Source organism: Pseudozyma flocculosa, assembly GCF_000417875.1.
Source record: "Pseudozyma flocculosa PF-1 unplaced genomic scaffold scaffold00018, whole genome shotgun sequence".
NCBI classification, from domain to species: Eukaryota; Fungi; Basidiomycota; class Ustilaginomycetes; order Ustilaginales; family Ustilaginaceae; genus Pseudozyma; species Pseudozyma flocculosa.
In genome coordinates, this window is record NW_006920886.1 from 584,060 (window position 1) to 606,977 (window position 22,918).

At 65.3% G+C, this 22,918-nt stretch overlaps 7 protein-coding genes across 7 annotated transcripts; 5 read left to right on the forward strand and 2 right to left on the reverse strand.

Annotated features, from left to right (window-relative positions):
* PFL1_05262 (uncharacterized protein) lies at positions 1 to 2,896 on the forward strand (the record flags this gene model as incomplete). Its single annotated transcript, XM_007882789.1, has 4 exons — positions 1 to 1,818; positions 1,968 to 2,557; positions 2,688 to 2,742; positions 2,843 to 2,896. The coding sequence occupies 4 exons, from the start codon at positions 1 to 3 to the stop codon at positions 2,894 to 2,896; spliced, it is 2,517 nt and encodes an 838-aa protein (XP_007880980.1).
* A 1,084-nt stretch (positions 2,897 to 3,980) lies between these two features.
* PFL1_05263 (uncharacterized protein) lies at positions 3,981 to 5,483 on the forward strand (the record flags this gene model as incomplete). The annotated part of the gene is made up of 1 exon (XM_007882790.1): positions 3,981 to 5,483. The coding sequence occupies one exon, from the start codon at positions 3,981 to 3,983 to the stop codon at positions 5,481 to 5,483; it is 1,503 nt and encodes a 500-aa protein (XP_007880981.1).
* Positions 5,484 to 7,367: 1,884 nt separating this feature from the next.
* On the forward strand, positions 7,368 to 9,522 carry PFL1_06892 (uncharacterized protein; the record flags this gene model as incomplete). The annotated part of the gene is made up of 4 exons (XM_007882810.1): positions 7,368 to 7,439; positions 7,709 to 7,804; positions 8,029 to 8,105; positions 8,247 to 9,522. 4 exons carry the CDS (start codon positions 7,368 to 7,370, stop codon positions 9,520 to 9,522), a joined length of 1,521 nt encoding a protein of 506 aa, XP_007881001.1.
* Positions 9,523 to 10,240: 718 nt separating this feature from the next.
* PFL1_05264 (uncharacterized protein) lies at positions 10,241 to 13,081 on the reverse strand (the record flags this gene model as incomplete). The annotated part of the gene is made up of 1 exon (XM_007882791.1): positions 10,241 to 13,081. One exon carries the CDS (start codon positions 13,079 to 13,081, stop codon positions 10,241 to 10,243), a length of 2,841 nt encoding a protein of 946 aa, XP_007880982.1.
* A 1,255-nt stretch (positions 13,082 to 14,336) lies between these two features.
* On the forward strand, positions 14,337 to 15,103 carry PFL1_05265 (uncharacterized protein; the record flags this gene model as incomplete). Its single annotated transcript, XM_007882792.1, has 3 exons — positions 14,337 to 14,602; positions 14,715 to 14,923; positions 15,039 to 15,103. 3 exons carry the CDS (start codon positions 14,337 to 14,339, stop codon positions 15,101 to 15,103), a joined length of 540 nt encoding a protein of 179 aa, XP_007880983.1.
* Positions 15,104 to 15,662: 559 nt separating this feature from the next.
* Positions 15,663 to 16,871, reverse strand: PFL1_05266 (uncharacterized protein; the record flags this gene model as incomplete). The annotated part of the gene is made up of 3 exons (XM_007882793.1): positions 15,663 to 16,129; positions 16,336 to 16,627; positions 16,725 to 16,871. The coding sequence occupies 3 exons, from the start codon at positions 16,869 to 16,871 to the stop codon at positions 15,663 to 15,665; spliced, it is 906 nt and encodes a 301-aa protein (XP_007880984.1).
* Positions 16,872 to 21,540: 4,669 nt separating this feature from the next.
* PFL1_05267 (uncharacterized protein) lies at positions 21,541 to 22,527 on the forward strand (the record flags this gene model as incomplete). The annotated part of the gene is made up of 1 exon (XM_007882794.1): positions 21,541 to 22,527. One exon carries the CDS (start codon positions 21,541 to 21,543, stop codon positions 22,525 to 22,527), a length of 987 nt encoding a protein of 328 aa, XP_007880985.1.
* Positions 22,528 to 22,918: the final 391 nt, after the last annotated feature.

Genomic DNA, 22,918 nt, shown 5'->3' on the forward strand with positions numbered 1-22,918 from the left:
ATGTTTGGCCTTCACTCGCAGCAGCACCGCGGCGACACCGGACCGCTCGCCGCCGCCCTGGCACCATCTCGCACAGCCAACATTCATTCGATCGACGCCCCGCCGACGTCGAGCCATGGCGCCGCCGTCCCCGCCCTCGGCTTCGGCGCCTTCCTCCGCCATGCCACCCATGTAAAGGCCGCCTCGGGAACCGTCCTCCGCGCCACTCCTCGCGCACTCGATCCTGCCTCGACCGCTCGCCTGCCCGACCGCCATGCCTCGAGCTCGGCCATCGAGCTCGTCCGCGCCGTACGACACCTCCTCGCCCTCTCCTCGACCCCCGCAGACCGCGCAGCCCTCCCCTCGCTCGAGTCCCTCTACGCCATCACAGAGCTCCAGCTCACAGCAAACGCGGCTGGCATCGACGACCTCTACGACCGCATCAAGATCGAAATGGAGCGCGCCGCCGGCGAGCTCGCGCGCTACCTCGCCGCATCGGGCACCACCGACGAGACGCCCGACAGCGCACTCTCCTGGCTCGCGACCCTCTCCGACGCCTGGACCGGCTGGCTCGACCGCGTGTCTCTGGTTCAGAGCGTCCTCCTCCCCCTCGACCGCGAGCTGGCCGCCTCGGCCTCGACCTCGTCGTCGTCGCGTGGCCATGCCTCCTCGCAGAGCCAGACATCCCGCATCTGGGACCTCGCCATCGACACATTCGCCCTCCAGGTGCTCGAAAACGACAGTCTCTCCCGCCGCGCGCTGGCGTGCATCGCCCTCGGCCTCGACGCCGATCGCGCGGGCACCGCCCCGTATCACAAGCTCCACGCCGCCCTCGTCCAGATGTACACCCGCCTCGGCGCCTACCCACAGCTCGAGAAGGCCGTCTGCCAGGCCACCGAGCGCTTCTACCGCGACGAGTCGGCCGCCCGCATGGCCCAACAGGCCGCCTCCGTCGGCGGCTACCTCGCCTACGCCGACACGCGCGTGCGCGAGGAGACCGAGCGCGGCGCCTGGCTCCTCTCCGACGACGCCGGCCGCAAGCGCAACCTCGACGTGGCCCTCTCGGCGCTGGTCGCCGCGCACCTCGAGCGGCTCATCGCCGGGCTGCCGGAGCTGATCGAGGCCCGCCGCCTCGATGACCTCGGCCGCCTGTTTGCGCTGCTCAGGAGCGTCGACGCGCTGCCCAGCCTCCGCACCGCCTTTGCCGACCACATCAAGGCGGCCGGAGGCCTCATTGTCAACGACCGCGAGCGCGACGACGAGATGATTGAGCGCCTGCTCGAGTTCAAGGCGGCCATCGACCGCATCGTCGCCGACGGCTTCGGGCGCGAGCCGTCCTTTGTCCACGCCCAGCGCGACAGCTTCGAGGTGTTTGTCAACCGGCGCGAGAACAAGCCGGCCGAGCTCATCGCCAAGTTCCTCGACGTCAAGCTGCGCAGCGGCAACAAGACCATGACTGACGACGAGCTCGAGCGCTGCCTCGACGAGGCGCTCGTCCTCTTCCGCTACACGCACGACAAAGACATGTTTGAGGAGTTCTACAAGCGCCACTTTGCCAAGCGCCTGCTCCTCAACCGCTCGGCCTCGTCGGACGCCGAAAAGAGCATGCTCCTCAAGCTCAAGGAGGAGTGCGGGCCCGGCTTCACGGCCAAGCTCGAGACCATGATCAAGGACGTCGAGCTGTCGCGGGATCTGATGCAAGAGTACGCCCAGGCGCGCGCCAAGGCCGCAAAGGAGAGCGGCGGCGCCGAGTCGGACGCCTTCGACCTGAGCGTCAGCGTGCTGACCCAGGCCCACTGGCCAACGTACCCGCAGGTCGACGTCATCCTGCCCGCCGATGTGAGTTCGAGTCCGAGGGCAGGTCGAGCAGAGGAGAGAGAGAGAGAGAGAGGCGCCCATCGCACCGCTACTAACCCGACTGTTGCTCCGCCGCCTCATCTTTCTTCGTCAATCCCCCCTGTTTTTCATCCCCCGCCTCCGGCACGCAGATGGCGGCTACCACCGACCACTTTGTCCGCTTCTACCAGAACCGCAACAGCGGCCGGCGGCTGCACTGGCAGCACTCGCTGGGCACGCTGTCGCTCGTCGCCACGTTCCCCAAGGCGGGCACCAAGGAGCTCAATGTGAGCACCTTCCAGGCGATTGTGCTGCTGCTCTTCAACGGCGGCGCGGCGGGCGAAGCGGGCGGCGGCGGCAGCAGCAGCAGCAGCAGCAAGCTCTCCTACCGCGACATCCGCGCCCAGACGGGTCTGGAGGACAAGGAGCTCAAGCGGACGCTGCAGAGCCTGGCGTGCGGTCAGATTCCGACGCGGGTGCTGCGCAAGGTGCCGCAGGGCAAGGATGTCGATGACGACGACGAGTTTGAGTTCAACGAGCGCTTTAAAAACGAGCGCCACCGCATCCGCATCAACCAGATTCAGCTCAAGGAGACGGCCGAGGAGCAAAAGTCGACCGAGCAGCGCGTGTTTCTCGACCGCGAGCTCATCCTCCAGGCGGCCGCGGTGCGCGTCCTCAAGGCGCGCAAGACGATCAAGCACTCGGAGCTCATCACCGAGGTCGTCGACCAGATCAAGAGCCGGTAAGTCGTCGTTGTCGTCGCAGAGGGGCGGCGGCATCGGTCCTATCTGCTGCCTCGGCGGGCCAGCTGCTGACGCCCGTGTTCCTTTGTCCCGCACTCTGCCTGCCTCGCTTCACCCCGCCCGCCCCAGATTCGCCATCGACGTGTCCGAGATCAAAAAGACGTTTGAGATACTGATTGACAAGGTGAGCGCGCGGTGTGCCGACGCGAAAGTGGGCCCTGGCTGGTCGCTGACGTGGGTGGCTGGCCTTGTCGGTCTGCCTCTATCTGCCTGGCCCTGCGCAGGAGTACATGGAGCGAGTCGAGGGCGAGCGTGGCATGTACCGCTACCTTGCCTGAGTGGGGTCGGCGCGCGCTTTGGTGCAGCGTGCGCTGGGAATTCAAGCATGGTCGGATGTCTGCTCGTCTTCGTCGTCTGATTCGTCCGGGCATCGTTTGTGGCAGGCAGTGTGATGGAGCGAGCGAGGTATGTCCATTGCGAGCGAACGTCGATGGCCTCGGAGATGGACCGACGTCGTCCGTTGCAGCGTCTATCTCCGCTGTCCCGACCCTCGACGCTGGGACTGGCTCACATTGAAGTCGATGCCTGGTCCTGCTGCGAGTCTTCCTGTCGTTGCGGCCTCGTCCCCCTTCGTGGCAGGGAGCAAGCGCGAGGATATCGTTGCAATTTTCGCATCAGATTATGTACGTACCTCGCTGCCACGTTCTTGGCGCAGGCATGCAGGCAGGTGGGGCGAGGGTGCAGCGGGCCGGCTGTCGGGCTCAATCCAAGGCCGTTGCCGGCGCCTGGATTTCGTGGCCATGGTATGGCCGTGTGTGCCCTTGCCGCGGCGATGATTCTACAAGGCCCGGTCATGCATTGAAGGCATTTCTCGACGTAGCAGCTGCTGGCGGTCGAGGTCGAGGGAGTCGCTGGCCATGGTGCGCTGACAGGGGCGGGCCACGCCAAGCGAGGCGAGGCGAGCAAGCAAGGGTCCGTGCCTGGACCGATGTGGGGTTCTCCACCCCACACAGCCTCAGTTTTGGGCGGCGAGCGAGGAGGATACGGTGGCGTCTCGTGGGGGCTCTCCTCCCCTCTCCCCCCACCACCAACCCCTCGCCAGCATCTTGTCGTTCCCTCTTGGTCACCGTCGCATTCACGTCCTCGCAGCACGTGGCTCGCATCAGGAGTGTCGGCCATCGTCTCGTCACCGCGACGGCGAGCTACAGCAGACCGGCTATGACCTGAGCCCCGCTCCGCTAGCCAGCCAGCCAGCCAGCCAGCCAGCCTGACGCTCCGCCACCGCCACACTGCTCTCTGCTCTTCGCCGTCTCCTTCTCCTTCTCGGGCATCAAGAGGTCGCCATTCTCAAGACTTGCCTGTCATTGCATCGCACCCGCACCCGCGCTCGTCTTGCTCTTTTGCCCCGCCCGCGACCCAACCATGGTCAACCCATTCGTCATTGCCGCCGCCGCCTCGGCCGGCGTAGGCGCCGCCGTCGCCTTCGAGTTTGGCGTCTTCCGGCCCTGGAGGGAGGACAACTGGCCCCACGGCATCCGCCAAGGCATCAAGGTCGAGCTCGAAAAGCTGCGTCGCGAGCTGCAGGAGGGCGTCGACGAGATCCGCGACGACATCCGCGACGGCATCCGCGGACGCAGGTCGCCCCGCCGCGGCAACTCGGACCGCCTCAGCGACGCCGAGCTCGACGAGTTCCGCCACAGCCCGCGAGGACATCGTAGCCAGTATCGCGATGGATCTGCGATTACTCACGCGGAAGAAGAGCAGATGACTAGGGGTCTCGTTGGCCGAGGTCGCCGCTCAAGCTCTTCCGAGACGCTGCGCAGCGAGTTTGAGATGCACGAGAGGCAGTCGTCGGCCTATCGCGCCCATCTCGCTGCCTCGATGGGCTATGCCAAGTCGACCGGCGTCGACGACCAGCACCAGACCGCACTGCGAAGACGCAACGCCCCCAACGGCGCCCTGGTGTCAACTGCGAACAGCTCCGAAGAGGCACGGTCTGCGGGCCCCGCCACCGCCACCGACCTCCTTGCCTCGCCCGAGCTGCCGCACCACGCCCTCGGCGACGCTTCGCCGACCATGACCGACACGGCCTCGCTCGCTCGCACCGCCGGCGACGACGAGGCCGACGACGACGACGACCGCAACAGCATCCGCGGCAGCGGCAGCGGTGACAGGACGCCGCTCTCTGCCAGCTCGCCCCGCACTGCCTACTCGATCCTCTCTGCAGCGCCGCGTCCGCCCCTGGTCGCAGACCCCTTTGGTGATCCCGAGGGTGTCGGCGACATGGCCGTGTCGTCGTGGCAGGCTGTCTTTGACCTGGGCGGACGGTCTCAGCAGCCTGACTCCACCTCCGACGCCGAGGCCGGCCAAGACGCCTGGGGCAACGCCTCGAGGAGCAACATCTTGAGCAGCCATAGCTTCACGGAGGCATGCGCGGCCTCTCATGGCCCCGCGCGTTCGCTCATCGACCTCGACCACGACGAGGACGACGGGTCAGCGAGACCAATCAGCCCTGCGATGTCCCAAGGCACTCGCGCCGGAACCTCGCCGACCGTCGGCGACGACGACTTCATCGGCGTCGAGGACAGCGACACAGCCGAGAGCGCGCCGTCGGGCATGGAACGCAGCAGCGTCGACGCCGACGACGGGCGGCTCGAGTACCGATCCCTCTCGCTCTACCTCGATGCGCAGCAGTCGGGGGAGCTGACCAACGCCGCCGCTGCTGCCGCCTCTGGTGCGGCCTCGCCCGCGCTGACGGCCACGTCTGGCGTTGTCTCGGTGGCGGGGCGGAGCGATCTGCTGAGCGACGGCGAGACGTGGCTGCCGCTCGAGGCGTCGCCGGCCGGCGTGGGTGCGACGGCGAGGCTGGCCGCCGATAGCGACGACGAGAGCTGGGCCGAGCTGGGCCAGTCTGATTCGGACTGAGCGCCAGACCAGGCCCGCCCAGGACATGCATTCATCCGCTCCAGCATGTCCCATCTGCCTTGATCCCATTGATTCCGTCGTACCTTTCTCCCTTCTTACTGTATCATACCTTGCGAGCCTTGAGAGGTCACAGCATCCGTCATCGGGACGCAGACGTAACGATTCCCGTCTGGACGAGTTTCGGGCCCCGCCGCCTTTGGTCGGTGCGATGCGATGCGATTCGACGCGATGGTGGCGCGATGGCAGCAAAGCGAGGGGAGGAAGGCGAGCGAGCGAGGTCGGGTCGGCGGGGCGCGGGCGACTTCAGGGACATGCTGCTGCAGCGCCAGCGAGGCCAGGCTAGGCTGCAGGGGCGGCTTGCCTGTGGTGCGCCGGCAGGCAGGGAGACAGGAGGCGGGCAGGCAAACAATTCGCCGGGCTGTACGTGAAGCAAGCGCTGGCCAGCAGAGGCAGGAGGTCGGCGCCGGTGGGTTACCACGCCGCGCCTACGATCGTCGCCGTTCTGGCTCTGTCTCTCTGGCTGCAGGCCAGGTGTCGGCGCTAGGCTGGTGCACGTTTGTCCGTCGATGGGCCTGCCCTGCCCTGCCCTGGCATGCCAGGCCTGCACGTCCCGCCACCGTGCCATGCCATGCCGTACAGTACCCGCTACCGCGACCGCTGAAGTACCGCCAGAGGGGTGAGTCGTCCCGTGGCGGGATATCTGCACAGAGCTGATCGTACCGTATCGTACCGTACCGCATGAGCCAGGAATGAGGTTCGATGGGAACGAAACGCCGTGGGGTTCGGGTTCGTTGTGCTAAGAGAGGAGGCAAAACAGGCTGCGCTTGGACGACGGGCGTTTGGTTTGGGGAAGAGGGAATGATGCGAGACGAGGAGAGGCGAAGATGGAAGCTCGAGAGCGAGCAAGCTAAGGGTACGATACGGCAGACGGATTTCGCCGCCACCTGGTCGGGCCTCGACCACCTACGCAGCTTTGGCCGACAAAGAGGCAGGACCGGACCGTACGGCGGGCAGGGGGCGAGCAGACCGAGGAGCCCCGCCGCTTGCCTGTCGTCCTCGAGAAGCAAGTCAAGGATCAAGATTCGCCATGTGCTCTCGCCTGGTCGTTTGGCAGGCCTGATCCGCTCGCCCTAGCCTCTCGCCGGTGCCCAACGACCCGCCACACGCGGGTAGGTACGGTTCGAGATCGACAAGAGGCAGGACGAGGGCGGCGATTGATGAAAAGGTGGTGGGGAAACCACGGCCCCCTCCTCCCCAGGCGCAGCGAGGCGACGGGGCCACGGGGAGCCACACGCAAGAGGAGAGCGAGCGAGAGGGCAGGAGAGCGAGGCGGGAAATTCGATGTCGCCTCTCCCCGAAACTCTTGAGCTTCTGTGGGCCAGGCAGGCCGGCCTGCCAGGCGGCGGCCAGGGTTCAACCAGCGGCCTGTGTGGCTGTCTCGCCCGCCTTCCCGCCCGGCCTGGTTGGCCTGCCGCGCCGCCACCTCGCTCTGCAGGGCAGGTGGGCCCGACCCACGGACCACGCCCCCACGGATGCAGAAGAAACAGGCAGGCAGGCAGGCAAGCAAGGCAGGCAGGCTAGGCAGGGGCATCAGCACCAGCAGCAGCACCAGCAGCACCAGCAGCACCAGCAGCACGAGCCCAGCATCGACCATCGCCGTGGACGCCGACCAGGCCGACCAGGCCGGCCAGCCAACCAACCAACCCACCAAGCCAGGCCAGGCCCTTGGCCCAAACGCAGCGCAACGCATCGCCCCCGTCCTCTTGCGGCCTCAAAAACCATCGCCTGCCCCTCGCCGCCGCTCCGCTCCTTCTCACCACCAACCCCCTGTCCTCCCTCCCTCCCTCCCTTCTCCCGCCGCAACAAACACACGCACCGCACAAGATGGCCACCCTTTCCACGCCCCAGAATGGCCCCCAGATCAAGGCCTCCCGCACCCGCGGCGCCTCGCACATTGTGAGTGCCCCACGTTGGCGCCGCCCCTGCCTCACGCTGCTGGCTCAGCCGGTAGCGTGTAACGACGCCGAGCGACGAGCCGAGGGCGACGACGACGGCCACGACGACCGTGCTTCCCAGGCCGGTCGACGACTGCAGTGGCCCACACAGCCCCTTTGGCGCCGGGATCATGCGGCCGAGTCTTTGGCTGACTGATCCTCGATCCCGGGCAACCTCTTGTCTGTCTCCTTCACGCTCCTGCCTGCCTCGCCCATTTTCCACGTCTGTAGGACTTCAAGTCGGCCACCACTGGCGTCGCCGCCAAGGCCATGAGGAACGAGCTCAACTCGATGGTCTCGGGCATCGAGGAGCCCACTGTCCGCAAGGTGAGTCGCCGCGAGCGAGTTCGCCGACGACGCGCAGGCTGCTGCGGCGCGAGGTTGAATGGTCTGCGGCCTGCAGCGGGCCGGACCGCCCGCAGCGCTCCTGATGGAGTCTCTCGCCGGAACATCCCGTCGCGGGTGCGGCAGCCGGGCTCAAGCGCCCTGAATTGCCGTTTGACTGACCAACGGACTGCCCGTTTGGCTGCGACCGCCGTTGATCCTCACAGGCCTTTGAGGCCGAGATGTCGGGCTTTTTCAACCTCTTCAACCGCTACCTCTCTGAGAAGGCCAAGGGCGAGAAGCTGTGAGTAGGGGCGAAAGCCGAATGCGTGGCTGCAGTGCGATGAAGGAGTTACGAGGCGAGCTGAGACGACCTGGCCTGACCTCAATTGCCCTCGGTGCTGCCCCCGCTGCTCCTCTCTGCCCCCACTTCGGCCTACCGCAGCGACTGGAACAAGATCCAGGCGCCGTCGCCCAAGCAGATCACGCCCTACGCCGAGCTGCGCCAGGCCAGCGACCCGGCCATCCTCAACAAGCTCGCCGTGCTCAAGCTCAACGGCGGCCTCGGAACGACGATGGGCTGCGTCGGCCCCAAGTCGGTCATCGAGGTGCGCGAGGGTATGACCTTCCTCGACCTCTCGGTGCGCCAGATTGAGCACCTCAACAGCGTCCACAACGTCAACGTGCCCTTTATCCTCATGAACTCGTTCAACACCGACGACGATACGGCCCGGGTGATCCAGAAGTACGCGAACCACAACGTCGAGATCCTCACTTTCAACCAGAGCCGGTACCCGCGCGTCAACAAGGAGAGCCTGCTGCCGTGCCCGCGGAACGCGACGGGCGACAAGAACCTGTGGTACCCGCCGGGCCACGGCGACCTGTTTGACGCCATGAACAACTCGGGCCTGCTCGACCGCCTGATTGACGCGGGCAAGGAGTACCTCTTCGTGTCCAACGTCGACAACCTCGGCGCCGTCGTCGACCTCGACATCTACCAGCACATGATTGACACCCAGGCCGAGTTTATTTCCGAGGTGACGGACAAGACCAAGGCCGACGTCAAGGGCGGCACGCTCATCGACTACGAGGGCACCATCCGGCTGCTCGAGATTGCCCAGGTGCCGTCGGAGCACGTCGAGGACTTCAAGTCGATCAAGAAGTTCAAGATCTTCAACACCAACAACCTGTGGCTCAACCTGCGCGCCATCAAGCGCGTGCTCGAGAACGAGGAGCTGGACCTCGAGATCATCGTCAACAACAAGCAGCTCGACTCGGGCGAGGCCGTCATCCAGCTCGAGACGGCCGTCGGCGCCGCCATCAAGCACTTCCGCGGCGCCAAGGGCGTCAATGTGCCGCGGTCGCGCTTCCTGCCCGTCAAGAGCTGCTCGGACCTGCTGCTCATCACGTCGGACCTCTACAGCCTCGAGCACGGCAAGCTCGTCATGAACCCGGGCCGCATGTTTGGCCAGACGCCCGTCGTCAAGCTCGGCGACACGTTCAAGAAGGTGGCCCACTTCCAGAAGCGCTTCAAGAGCATCCCCGAGATGATTGAGCTCGACCACCTCACCGTCCAGGGCGACGTCGTCTTTGGGCGCAACATTACCCTCCGCGGCACCGTCATCATTGTCGCCAACGAGGGCAACCGCATCGAGATCCCAGAAGGCTCGGTGCTCGAGAACAAGCTCATCTCGGGCAACCTGGCCATCATTGACCACTAGACGGCGTCGTGCGGAGCGCCGCGTGCAGCGCAGCGCCCCGAACCGCGCACCTCGAGCTGTCCCACTTGCACTTCTTGTCCATCTTAGCTTGATTTCCCCGCGCGCCCTTTTGATCCACTTCGTTTGTTCACTCTGGGGGTCTGTTTTTCTTTTCGTTACACGCGCCGAACCCGAAACCGAGACCGAAAGCGAATCATCAACGAACAGTTTCTTTTTTTCGATCTGATCGGAGCTGCAGCTGAGCTGGGGCTGGGAGCTGGGGCTGGGGCTGGGCTGAGTGTGTACGGGTATGCAACCGGCGAGGGGCGGGGATGTGGTGCGATGCGATACGATGCGATGCGATGCGATGCGGGGAGAGGAGGGGGAATCGAGGTAGGGTAGCGAGAGAAAGAGGAAGCGGACGAGGAGCGATGCGCGTGCGTGCGTGCGTGCGTGCGTGCGTGCGTGCGTGGGGGCTATAGAACTGGAGGGACGGGCCGGTGGGTGGCCGAGTGAGAGACGATGCTGACAATGCTGCTGGTGGTGGTGGTGGTGGTGGTGGTGGTGCTGTGCAAAGTGGCGAGGGGGGGGGGAGGGGGGGAGGATGAAGCGAAAAGCGAGGTAGGGGGGTCGGTGGGAAGATGAAGGGCGAGAGAAGGGAAGGGGGGATGGGGGGGGGGAAGAGCGAGGACAAGAAGAAACGACACGACGCCTGTACCGAGTTGTGCGAGCGATGTAGCTAGTAATCCACGAGCTCCTTGATCCACCTCTTTGCCCAAACGGCACCGGGGACGATGCGCAGTGTGGCATCAAGACGCGCGCCCAGACCGACGGGGTACCACCGTCTCGGACGATCCCTCAACGCCCTCCTGACCACTTCAAACAAGGCCACGTCGTTCCTCGCCCTCTCCTCCATCTCGTCCCTCCATCGACAGTGGTTCTCCTCGAATTCGAACTGTTTCTCAGCCCTCAACGTGGACAGCGAGGAAGAGGCGAGATGCGTCCATGCCGGATCGACGTGGCGTAGCAGAAACGTCTCTTCGGCACTTAGATCCGTACTTGACCAAGACGCATCGGGCTCGGGCGGAGCGGGACCGAGGTCGATCGTGTCGAATGGCGACATGAGTCGCTTCACCTCCATCCCCATCCGCACCGCGCGGCGAAGTAGGCGGACTCGTCGCCCCTTGTCCCGCGACGCCAGCTCCGTCTCGTCTACCACGACGTACGGATCCCCGCCTGCTACTGCGGTGGCGGCGGCGGCAGCGGCAGCGGCAGCCGATGAAGATGCCGCCTCGCCGGCGCCGCCGCCGACGTCAAACCAGCCTCGATACGGCGGTTGGTCGTAGAGCTTCATGCGGCCCCGCTGCGAGAGCATGTAGAGCCACCACGTCAGACCGAACCGAGTCGGTCGAGGACGAGGACGAAGACGGCGCGAGGCATAGTACGCCTCCTGCTGCTGCTGCTGTTGCTGGCCACCGCGACGCCGATCCTGGCCCGCACTCGACGACGCCGACCGCTGCTGTTGCTGCTGCTCGTCTTGCTCATCACCGCGGCTAACGGCGCGCGGACACGGCGGCATGGGTGTGGCGAGCAGCGGCGGCGTCTGGATGAGCGTGATGGCCACGCCGCTGTGGGCGTACTCGGGCGTGAGCGACGTCCACATCGTCTCGAGCGCCTCGCGCACCGTCGTGCGCGTCGACGGCGGCCACGGCAGCGCGTGCTTGCGCTTGCGGTCCTGGCGCCGCCGCTGCGACACCGCCCTCGCATCATCGATGGCCGCCGCCGTTGTCGTCGACGACGATGGAACCGACGCAGACGCAGACGCAGACGCGGCCGGATGGCGGCAGTGTGCGAGGACGACGTCGCGCCGCTGGCCGAAGCGTTCGAGAAAGTCGAGGTCGTCTGGCAGGTCGACGCCGAAGCCCGAGGGGACCAGGGCCAGCACGCGGCCCTGGCCCTGCTTCAAGGCCGGGAAGAGGGCATTGACCAGCGCGGCCGAGTCGCCCAGGTCAGTCTTGATGGCGGCGCGCAGCGTATTGAGCTCCTCGTCCTGGCGCCGGCTCGCCCGCTGCGTGGCCGGAGACATTGGCGGCGAGGCGACTACATCGTCGCCTTCCCAGGCCGAGCCAGAGGGCCGACCGGCCGACGCTCGTCGATGTTGCTGCTGCTGGCGCGGCGGCGGCGGTGGCAGCGGCATCGACGTCTCGAACGACGTCTCGATTGGCGGCAGGTGCGGCGCAGAAGTTGTACTCTCAACGTCAGCTGGACCGCCAACGCCGCCGCTCGCTCGACCACGGCGCCGGGGACCTCCCTCGCGATCCGACTGGCGCTCTGCCACATTGCCAAACAGGTCACGGTCGATGTGAACATGCGCCTGGGCAGGAGGCCTCGACGACGCTGTCACCGCCTCGGCATCCTCAGACGACGACGACGACGGCGACGGCGACGACTCATCCTTAAACGAGGCCATCGACGACGCCGACGACGCCCTCGATCCGAAGCCAGAGTTGGAGCCGAAACTCGGACCACCGACAACGTAGCGCGGACCCAGCACCGAGGGGACGACAATGACGCCGCGGAGGACGAGGTTGTGGAGCTGGCAGTAGGCGTTGATGGTGCTCTTCGCGTAGGGGAGGCTCTCTGGCGACGAGGGGTCGGCGACAATGGGGATGACTGAGCCGATGTTGAGCTTGTCCGCCTGGCCGATCCTCCATCCTTTGAGGGCGTCGAGGGCGAACCCGACGACGTTGGAGGGAATCCAGTCGCGCCAAGGGCGCTGGCCGAGCAGCGAGCGAGAGCGGCGGCGTGGTCTCTGCTGCTGCTGCTGCTGCTGCTGCTGCTGCTGCTGCTGACGACGCGACGGCGGCGGCGACGAAGAGGGCGATGTGGAAGAGCGTGGCTCGGGCGAGGGCGATTTCGAAGCCGACGCCGAGGCATTGCCGGCGGCAGCGCTGTTGCTGTTGCTGTTGCTGGTGCTGGTGCGTCTGCGGTCGCGCGGAAGATGGGTGGTGGGCCCGGCTCTACCCGTTCGGTCGGCGTGCGGGCTGTAGGGCGGGCTGGGTTGTGCGGACCAGCGAGGCGGGTGGCTCTTGTTCCACTGGGCCTCGACCTGGGCCTTTTTGGCGGCCCACTCTGCGACGAGGATGGGGAGCTGGGCCGGGTCGGAGAGGAGGACGATGCAGGTGTAGGGTGGTTTTGCCGAGGCCATCGATGCGCCGCTCTCGGTAAAGGCGTACGACGACGGGGTGGCGGCGGCGAGGCGGATGGCCAAGAGGCGGGCGAGGTGGTCGTGGGTGGCTGCCCAGATGACGAGGGCCTCGCCTTTGGACGTGTCCCAAGGCGGCGGCGAGGCGCGATCGTTTGCCGTTGTCAGCGGTTCATCTGGCCAGAAGAGGGTGTAGATGGAGAGGAGGGCGGAGAGGGTGGCCTCGAGGAGGGTGCTGACGAGGACAAAAAGGCGGCGGAGGCGCAGCTTGAAGGCGGTCGTCGTCGTCGGCGAGGAGGGCAAGGCCGAGGTGGGGACCGAATGGGAGCGGTGGAAGCGGACGCCGGTGTGGGCCATGGTGGCGGGTGCTGGCATGGCGAGGCGGGGGGAGTCGGGGAGCCTGTCGGTCGGTCGGTAGGGTCGTGGAAAGGTCTGACGTCTAGGAGGAGGCCAGCGAGTAAGTCTATGGATGAGGGCGCGACGATGCTCTACCGGCTGTCCATGGTGAGGAGAGTGAGCGGCGGCGGGACGAGGGTGGTGGCCATGGATGGGGAGGGGAGAGGGAGAGGGAGGCTGGGCCGTGAATAGAGAGAGACGGGGAGGTCTATGTAGGATCGTCGATGGTTCCGAGGGGAGCGGGGTGCGAGAGGCAAATCGTCGTCAGGGGCGTGCAGCAAAGTTTGTTGTTGGTCGTTGGCGGTGAGGTGGTGAGGGTGGTGGTGGTGGTAGTCTGAGTGCAGCAGGGAGGCGGGCGTTATCGTCGCGTGAAAGAAGACAGTTGCCTACTGGGCGCGACGACGAGTGGAGCGATAGGGGCCGGGCAAGGATCAACGGATAGGCAGGCAGTAGCAGTTGCCAAGTCTGCTCTTTGCCTCAAAGGGAGGCCGTGGCTGTATGGACGGCCTGCGCTGCGCTGCGGTGCGCTGCGCTGCGCGTGGGTGCAAAGGCCTATCGGGGCATGGGACGGGTGGCTTGTGCCACGACCAAAGAAGGAAGTCGGTCTAGGCTGCGCTGCACACGACTGCGAGGCGGGGCGAGACTCGGTACGAGACACAGACGATGGGCCAAGGCAAGGCGGTCAGATGAGGAGCGACGCCGTCGAGCGTGCGTGCTGGGCTGGTCAGAGTAGTTGTGCCACCGTCGACACTTGATACGACGCGAGGGTGGCGGTGGTGGTACAGCGGGGCGTCGAGGCGGCAAAGGCCCAAAAGGGTCTCGGTGTCCGCGTGTCTGGGGCACTGCTGCTGCTGCTGCTGCTGCTGGCTTGGCTCCGGTTGTCACTGCTGCCGGCGTGCACGGGCCATGCTGCGTCTCTCTCGGAAGTCGGCGACGACAAAGAGGGCCCCCGTTGGTGGTGGCTGCCATGTGGGCACCCGCGCCCCGCCTTCCTTGGTCAACGCCGACGTCAGCCTGCTTTGCCTGACGCGGCCCGGCTTGGATCGCCTCGACTGGCATCGCCCTTTGCTTTAACCCCGTCCATCGACCTCGTCTTCACCTTCTTCCCCCTCTCCCCTCTCCCTCTCTCGTCCCATTCCATCCCATTTCATTGCCACTATCATCGCCCTACCACCATCCTATCACCCCATCACCCCATCACCCTAGCCCTCACCACCGCACACTACCCTCCGCCATGTCGCGCAACGTCGTCTACCCGGCCCTCACCGCCGCCCTGCCCGCCTTCTACCACTTCTACGCTCCAAAGACCGAGGCTGCACAGGGGCTCCTCCTCCCCGTCGGCTACGGCTACTGCGTCGCCTCAGTCGTATCCGCCCTCTGGCTCGTATTCATCATGGGCGCAAAGGTCGGCTCCGCACGCAAGGCCGCAGGAATCCCCTACCCGCAGATGTACGCCGAAAAGCAAGAGGCCGAAAAGAGCAGAGAGGCACACCTCTTCAAGTGAGTCGCGTCCGGTCGGGTCGTGTGGCGCCGCCGCTCCCATCGTCCCAGCCTGCCTCTGTCCCCTCTAACATCCCCTTCGCCCCCCCTCCTCACCCCTCCTGCCGCACAGCTGCGCACAGCGCGTCCACCAAAACACGCTCGAGAACCTGCCCAGCTACATGTTCCTCGTCCTCTTCACCGGCCTATTTTACCCGCGCCTCTCGACGGGACTCGCGTCCACCTGGGTCGTCTCCCGCGTCCTCTACATGGTCGGATACAACTCGGGCGTGCCCCGCAACCGCGTCACCGGCGCCATCATTGGCGGCCTCAGCTTCATCGGTGCGTCCCGCGCGTCCCTCCTCCTCGTTTGCGCCGTGGCTCTGCCCTTGCATCGGCCACTTGGCTGACTCTTCGTCTCCCTCACCCATCCTCCCCTCTTCGACCGCCCCTGCAGGCCTGCTCATGCTCGCCACCTACAGCGCCTTTACCATTGTCGACTCGGCAAACTACCAGATCTAGAGACCCCGCTTGGCGGAGCGGCAAGGGACGCGTGAAAATAGAGCCGGAATCGTTGCAAGGAAAGGCAGAGGTGCAGTCGAAATGAAATGAAAAATTGCAGAGAAAAAGGTCGAGGCGCGAGGGTGGCAACATCCCCGGAGGTCCTGACCGCTAGTGGATGAGGACGGCCAGTCCCATGTGACGCTGGCTGAGTGTCAGCAGGAAGGAAGCGATCTGACGCTGATCCGGCTCAGAGTGCGGCGGACTTCTGCACAGGCTGAGGCTTTCGTCACTAGAACTGTCCATTCGATGCGGTGCGGTGCGATGCAACAACGTCACCAGTGCGGGCATGCGGTGCGGTACAAGCAGGCCAGAGAGGAAAAAAGGAGCGAAGTGGTATTAGACGAGAGGAGGGGAGTCGACAAGACTAAGGGGAGAGAGGGAGAGAGTGACAGAGAGAGAGAAGGCTGCGAGAGTCCAAAGTGGACCCGAGCTAAAGACAGGGTGGAGGGGGAGGGGAGGATGTGCGCAGCGGCGACGAGGGAGGGAGGGGGGGTGAGAGGTTGGCAGGAGCGCCCGTCTACTGAGCGTAGATCTTGGCGGCCTTCTGGGCCGAGAGCTCGACGTCGAGGACAGCGGGGCCAGCGACGACCTCGTCGTCCGAGACGCTCTCGCTCTTGGTGACGACGAGGTAGGCGCGGCCGTATCCGAGGTCCTCGGGGAGGGTGATCTTTCCGCCGTCCTGGATCTGGACGAACGAGGTCGAGAGGCCCGAGAGGACGGCGACGTACTGGCCGGCCTGGACGCCCTCGCCCGAGATGGTGACCGTCTTGCCGGGGCACGCCTTGCCCTCGACCTTGGCGGCGGGGAAGGCGACGACGGGCAGAGCCGGGTTGCTGTCCGGGCAGCTCTTGATGAGCGGCGCGGCGAGCGAGTAGGTCTGGTTGAAGTTGAGCGGCGTGTCGAACGGCTTGCCGAATCCGTCGCCCTTCTGCACCGCCGAGTTGACCCACGACGAGTGGCGCGCCTCGACAGTCAGAATCGAGCCTGCACGGGTGAAGGGACGGGTGAAGGAACAATGCAGAAATGCCAGATCGAGGCGCGTGCGAAAGAAGACGTGCAGCGAGAACAAAGGCGGGGTGGGGGAGAAAAAAATATCGAACGCGAAGACCAACACCATCATCTCGGTCAGTTTCCATCCTTTCCTCACTCTTCCAACACCAATCGAACCAGCTCTTTCGTCCAATGCTCACCAGCGGCAGTTAGGTACTCAGGCGACGTGATGTTAGCAGCGGCGCCGAGGTAGGCGCTGTTGCCGATGCCCTCAAGAAGAGCGGAAGTGGCAACGAAGGTCTTGACGTCGGTGATGCCAAACTCGTAGGTGCACTCCTGGGTGGCCTTGTCGCCGAGGGCCTTCGACAGGAAGTCGACGTGGGCCTTCTCGTGGCCGCCGATCTCGACGAAACGCTCGCGGACCCACTTGGGGTAACCGGCGGCCTTGAAGGCAGCGGCGTCGTAGGTGGCGAGGGTGTCGCGGTAGAAGGCCTACGGGGGACAATATTTGGCGACGCGTCGCAACAGGGTCAGCGCGCGATACTCAAGCTGGAAGGGCGGCGACGGGATGGTCTGGACGGCGACTCACGTTCTCGAGGTGCTCAAGAGTAAGAGCGTAGTTGAGGATGACGAGGTCGATGTCGGCCTGGCCGGGAGCGGCACGGCGCTCCAGAGGAGCACCGGAGACGACGGCGGCAGCGGCGGCAGCGCTGAGGAGAGCGACCTTGGTAAGCATTGTGAGTGGTTTGGGGTAGTGTGGGGTAGGAGGAGAGGGTTGTAGGGGTGTGGGTATCAGGAGAAGATGTGATGGATGCGGTTGCAACAACGGAGAGGCCGTCGAGGCTACTCTTATATCTCTTGCATCCGGACGGAGGGGGGGCTGATGACGCCTCGGGCCGTCCAGCCGTCGAGGGCAGGGACGAGCCACGAGCCACGGGCCACGAGCCGCGATCAAGCAAGCAAGGAGACGGACGGCTGGTCCCTGGGTTCCTCGCCCGCCTCGAGGGCAGACGGACGGGGTCGCCCAACTGGGCCAAGATGGGATACGATCTCCGCAGCACGGTCCGCTTTGCCGGAGTGCGGCGCTCTACAGCACGTAGGTTCGGTCGCGGGGGGATGTTGATGTTTTGACGATGTGGCACCACTTTGACCTCTACGGCATCTCAGCAGAGCAGAGCAGAGCAGGGCAAGGGAGAGGATGCACAACTCGGCAGAAGGGATCGTCGGCGGGCCGTAACGTTCAGCTGACACAACGTAGCCGGTCCCCAGAGCCAAGAGGGGACAAGGCTTGGCTTTGCCTTGGCTCTGGCTGGGCTTTGGCTGGTGGGTTTCCCTCCACCTGCATGGTGCGGAGGAGCGGGGGGAGATCAGGAGATCTGGCATCCATGCATGTCGTGCTGCCGCTGACCGACATACAGCCTAAGGATGGCGGACCTCGAGGCGGGGGGGGGGGGGGGGGACAAAGCAAATGCCGTCGAGACCGTGCACCGCCGCTTGCCGCTCGCCGCTCGCAGCATGTACGTGCGGGGGGCCAGGCCACACTCACTCGCCGACGCGCTTAGGCGAGATGGACAACAATGGCGAGCGGGGAGAGACCATCCATTCGTCGTCGTCGCGCCATCACACCACTTCCTGCTCGCCTTCGTCGTTCTCTCGCCTTCTCTCTCTTCGCTCGGTCTTTCGCCGATGGGAGCTTTGCTTTGTTTTGCGGATGGATGAGCCAACCCTTTGACCCGGCGCAGGCGGGTGGAGGAGCCTCGTATGGTGGTGCCGGGTTCGGATCCAGGCGCTCCTCGTTCGGGAAGTCAAAGGGGGGGACCGGTAAGCCCAAGGCCCAAGGCCATAACGCGAGCCGTCCATCCCTCTCGATGCGGACGAGGGATCGACAGATGGAGCAGCAGAGGGGGGTGGCCAGCACGCACGGATGCACCACCCTACGTACAGCATGCATGCTCTCTGCCGGCTCCTCGAGGTCGCAAAGCACTACTCCGGACTGACATCAAGACTTTTGTACGCGGACAAAGAAAGCGGCGCTTGAAAGAGAGAGGCGCTCGTTCAACCCATCCGCTGATCTACACACACTAACATCGCCCTTTGTCGAGCCTGCTCTCATGCTGCCCCTCTGCGCTTGTCATTGTTCTCCAACCTTCGGCTCGAGGTCGAGAAGGAGTGTAACTAGGGGACATACATCGGCATCTCATTCCGCTCAAAGAAAGACCAGGCGGCCAACCGATGGGCCGCCCGCAGCCTTTGTGGGCGGAGATGCGCGCGCGCGACCCCGCCTGCCTGCCGACCTAGCGCACGCTGGCTGGCTGTTCCTGGCCTGGCCTGACCTGTCCTCCTCCTCCTGGCTGCACAAGCTAGGTTTTCGGCGTTTGGATTGGATCCCGCCCTCTTGCCCTTGGCCTTGGCCTTCCTCGATGCATGCTGCAGCACGACGAAGGTAGACCGGCGTCGGACCATTTCTCGTCGGCGTTGCCGGCCGGACGCTTCTGTTTTTGGCATCCATCCATCCGTCCATCCCTCGGTGCCATCTCGTCCAGTCGGTCGGTCGGCGATGAGCGGCGCAGAGCGGAGCGTCGAAGGTCATGGAAAGACGACAGGAACAAGAAAGGCTCCCCTGCCTTGCCTTGTTTCGCTTTGCTTTGCTTGACCCCGGCGCTTGATGCCTCCCCCTCTCCCTGATGTGGATGTGACGATCGCCCAGGTGCCCGCTTCCCTTGCCTTGCCACGTACCGGCGCACACGAGGTCGAGTACTGTAACTGTATCCACAGGCCAGGCCAGGCCAGGTCAGGGTCGCTCCTTCGGCAGCCCGGCCGGCACGAGGTAAGGGGAGGGCAGCGAGGGAAGCACCCCAACCCCCCCTTGTTGGCCCAATGCTGCAGCTTTGGACCAAACCGCCCGCTGGCCCTGCTTGATCCACCTCGCTTGCCCTTTGCCCCTCCCTGCTTGGCCAGGCCAGGCCCTTGCCATCGTGGGCCCGCGACGGCCTGGCGCGGCCTGGACCGCCGTCAACCTTGTCCCTCTGTAGGTGAGCATCGAAGGACGCATCAGAAACGTTTGGGTCGAGGACCGCACCCTTCTCTCCCCTCTGCCCGGTCGTGGTCGTGGAAACCAGCCGACGCGCTAGGGTCGCGGCCAAGCGGCGAGGCAGGCCATGTCAGCTCGTTTCGCCACAGCTGTGCGCGCTTGGGCTCGAGAGACAAAGCGACGTACGTCGGGAGTCGAATGGCCAAGACCATGTCCATCGAGACGAGACGAGACGAGACGAGCTGAGATGAGGCGAAACCAGGGCGAGGCCCACGAGTCGGGCTACGTCTTGCCTGGCCTGGCCAGACCGCGTCCGTCGAAAGCGGCGGCGTAAGGGCCGGACGACGGGGGCGAGCGGGAAGCCTAGAGCCGAGAAAATAGCGACCAAGGAGGGCGACGAAGCCGTGGAAGCGAGACGGAGCTCTAATCCTCGAGCGCTCTCCTGGCTGGACCACCACATTCACCGCCCGGGGCTGTGCGGGGATGAAGGGCTCAGGCGGTCATGCTGGCCCGTCAGCTGAGCCTGCCATCCCCCCCTCCCCATCTGATAGGTACGTGCGCGCGCAGATCGTGGCATCCAAATCCCGGCGCGACGTCCTGCAGCGTTAGCAAGCTAGCTAGCGGTTCCCGCACACTAAAGGGTTACGTTCTGTCGCTCAAAGCTCCATGGATCCATCCATCCATCCGTCCATTCCGTCGGTGCATTTGCGCATGCCCTTCTTTGCGTGCGCATAGAGGGTCGTCCCCCCCCCCCCCCCTTTGTCGTTCTACGGTAGTCTGCTCATGCCACCGAGCCTGCTTCTACTGCCTCCCAAACATACCGGATACCGACCGACATGGCGTGTTTGGCGGCGCAGCTTGGCGTAGCGTGGCACGGCCAGGCGCGGCGTACGCGTCTAGCTCGCACCACGATGGCGCCTTCTTTCGACCTGCCTTTTGATTCATCGGTCGACTGTGATCTTGTCCGTGGAGTTGGCTGTGACGGTAGGTACATGTACATAGCGTATCCTGCAGAGGGGGGCAAGGCAGCCAAGCGACGTAGGCGCGGTAGCCAAGGCTTTTTCCCATGCCTCGCCGGCGACTCGCTTGTGCGGTGGGTGGGTCAAGATGGACAAGGTAGCCAAGAGGGGTGTAGCGGCAGCACGGGGCTTCACGACGAGGAGGATGCGCGCAAAGGCAAAGCAAGGCAGGCCAAAGGCAGGGTGGAGCGGCAGAGCTTCGGGGAGTGGCCGGAGCAGTAGGCCCCAGCCAAGTGCAAGCCGGAGCCGGAGACGGCCAGCGATTAGGATGCCTGCAGCTCGACGATCTTGCACAGCCCGAAAGCCAGGACGGGCCAGGCAGACAGGGACAGGCCCGAGGGTGTTCGGCAAGCGTAAGCCCGCGTACCTTGACGATCAACACGTACGGAGGCCCCGGAGCCTGAGCTCGGCCCGAGTCGCCGTTGGAAGCCTCCATCCATCCATCCATCCAGCACTGCAAAGTCAGGCCACTTTTGCACCTCGAGCCGTCCCTCTCGCTCGCTCGCGCCCGTCTTTGTCTGCCCTCCCCCGCTGTGGCCTGTCCGGTGACGCGCTTGTCTTTAGCTTCTTCCAGCACCGTTACGGTAGCTGCTCCCTCGCTCGTCTGCGGCTCAGCAAGGTCAGGCTGTTGGTGCCAGCGCCCACGTTGCTTCCATTCGCCGATGCACGCTACGGCACAAGCTATCCGGGGGGCTCGCCGTCGGCCGCGAACAAGATCATCCGGCCCTCGACAGACTATCACCCGTACTCTCGGCGCGGCTCCGAGCATGCTCGTCCTTCATCGGCGAGGCCCGGCTCCTCCCCGCGCTCTGATCGGCAGACAGTGGCTAGGCAACATGTAGGCCGGACTGCAGAGCGATGCTACGTATTGACCACGAGCCCCTCGCTCGCTACCTGCCTCAACACGGTGCAAAGTGTCGAACGCGTCCTCAGTCTCGATATGGACCAAAGGGGGCGCCACTCTTCCCTGCCCCCTCGCCCCGCCGACGGCCGCCATCGCCCATCGCGGACCACTAGTCTTCCCTAGCCGCCGCTTCTCTCGATATGGGCACCGACACCCTAGTTGGCTCAAGGCTGTCTTCGACCCACCAGCGGCACCGGTCGCTGTGGCGCAGGGCTGTGAACCTCAGCCACACCTCGATCGCAGCACAGACGGCCTGCAACCAGGCTCGCACGGCGCCACATCCGGGGCGTAGCCGTCCACCAGCTTTGATGAATTACGCCCTCGATTGATCACACCAGGCACTGTGGAATCCAACGGCGACGCCATGCTGCGAGTCGCAGCGAACCACGGCATCGCTCGCCCCCGCCTTTGACTTGTTGCCATCCCCTCGTCTCCTCTGTGCAGCGTCACAATGACACGACCCGGCCTCGTTGCCACAACCACATCGCTGCCGCCGCCGCTGCTCCTCGTCCTCGTCGTCGCCGCCGCAGCCGTCCTGCTCGCGCCGACGCTGGCACTTCAGTTGCCGGCCAACGATGCCGGAGAGGCTCTGCATAATCTCGAGTCGTTCTATGCCAACCTCGAGCCCCTCATTGACCTGCCGCGCCTCGGCACAGGCAGCACCCTCGTCTCGACGAGCCCAGCACCTGCGCCTCCAGCCTTGGCACCACCTGCGATACCCCTCCTCGAACCCTCGCCGTCGTCTTCCACGTCCGTCGCCTCGTCCGAACCGCTCCATGCCATCCAGGATGCCGCTGGTATCGGCTCGTCCGACATGCGCGCCCCAATGTCGCTGAAACGAGACCGACCCGGGGGCACACGGTGGCGCACCCCCCCTAAGCCCACCGATCACGTCGGCGGGTACGGTCGCATCCTCTACCGCTTCCCCGAACTGGCCAACAAGGTCGTCGATGCGCTCTGGGAGCGGGCGAGGCGATTCAAGCCAGACGAGCTCGTCCTCGAGGACTGGATGATCACGCTCGACGTGCCCCAGGTCGACAAGCTCGGCTTCCCGGACCAGGCGACCCTCAGCAGGTCGCATCGCTCCCTCTCCCGCTTCCGCGAGGGCAAGATCAAGCCCCCCATGGTCGAGGACCTCGTCATCGACGGGTACACGATCGGGTTCGTGACCGACCTGGCGGCCAGCCGGGCCGAGCCGGGCTTCAAGGTTTACACGGTCGTCGCGGTGCCTCGACGCGGGGTCGAACGGCGAAAGGCCCTCGTCGGCACGCTCACCATCGATAACCGCCTGGACAAGCTGCCCGACCCTGCAAAGGCTCGCACCTACGTCGTCGTCGATGGCGTGAGGATGAGCGTCAGCAGGCATGGTGCGACAACGGACGGCGGTAGCAGCAGCAGCAGCAGCGGTGCGGCAGTAGTGCCTCGCCGAGTCGCGTAAGAAAACGCCGAGATCGTGGCATCGTTGTTGTTGTCGTCGTCGTCGTCGTCGTCGTCGTCGTCGTCGTCGTCGTCGTCGTCGTCGCCTTTGCGCTGTCGGCCATCGATAGGGCCCTGCGCGGCAGCACCCGAACTCGTTGCCCCGCCCGCTTGTCCTTGCTTCTCCCGCCTGTGACCATCGGAGACACCGCCTGCCTAAACCGATGGCGGAACGCGGCCCGAACGGAAGCCCCCGACGACGCCGGGGCGTAGTCGGGGCGTGGTCAGACCTAGACGATGGAGGTAACAAGGGCCGCTCGAACTATGCCCGGGCTGGCTGCCGTAACCTGCCTCGACGCTGTCGCCTTGTGGCGGGACGGACAGCCATAAAGAGGGCAGGCGATCCCTCTCCT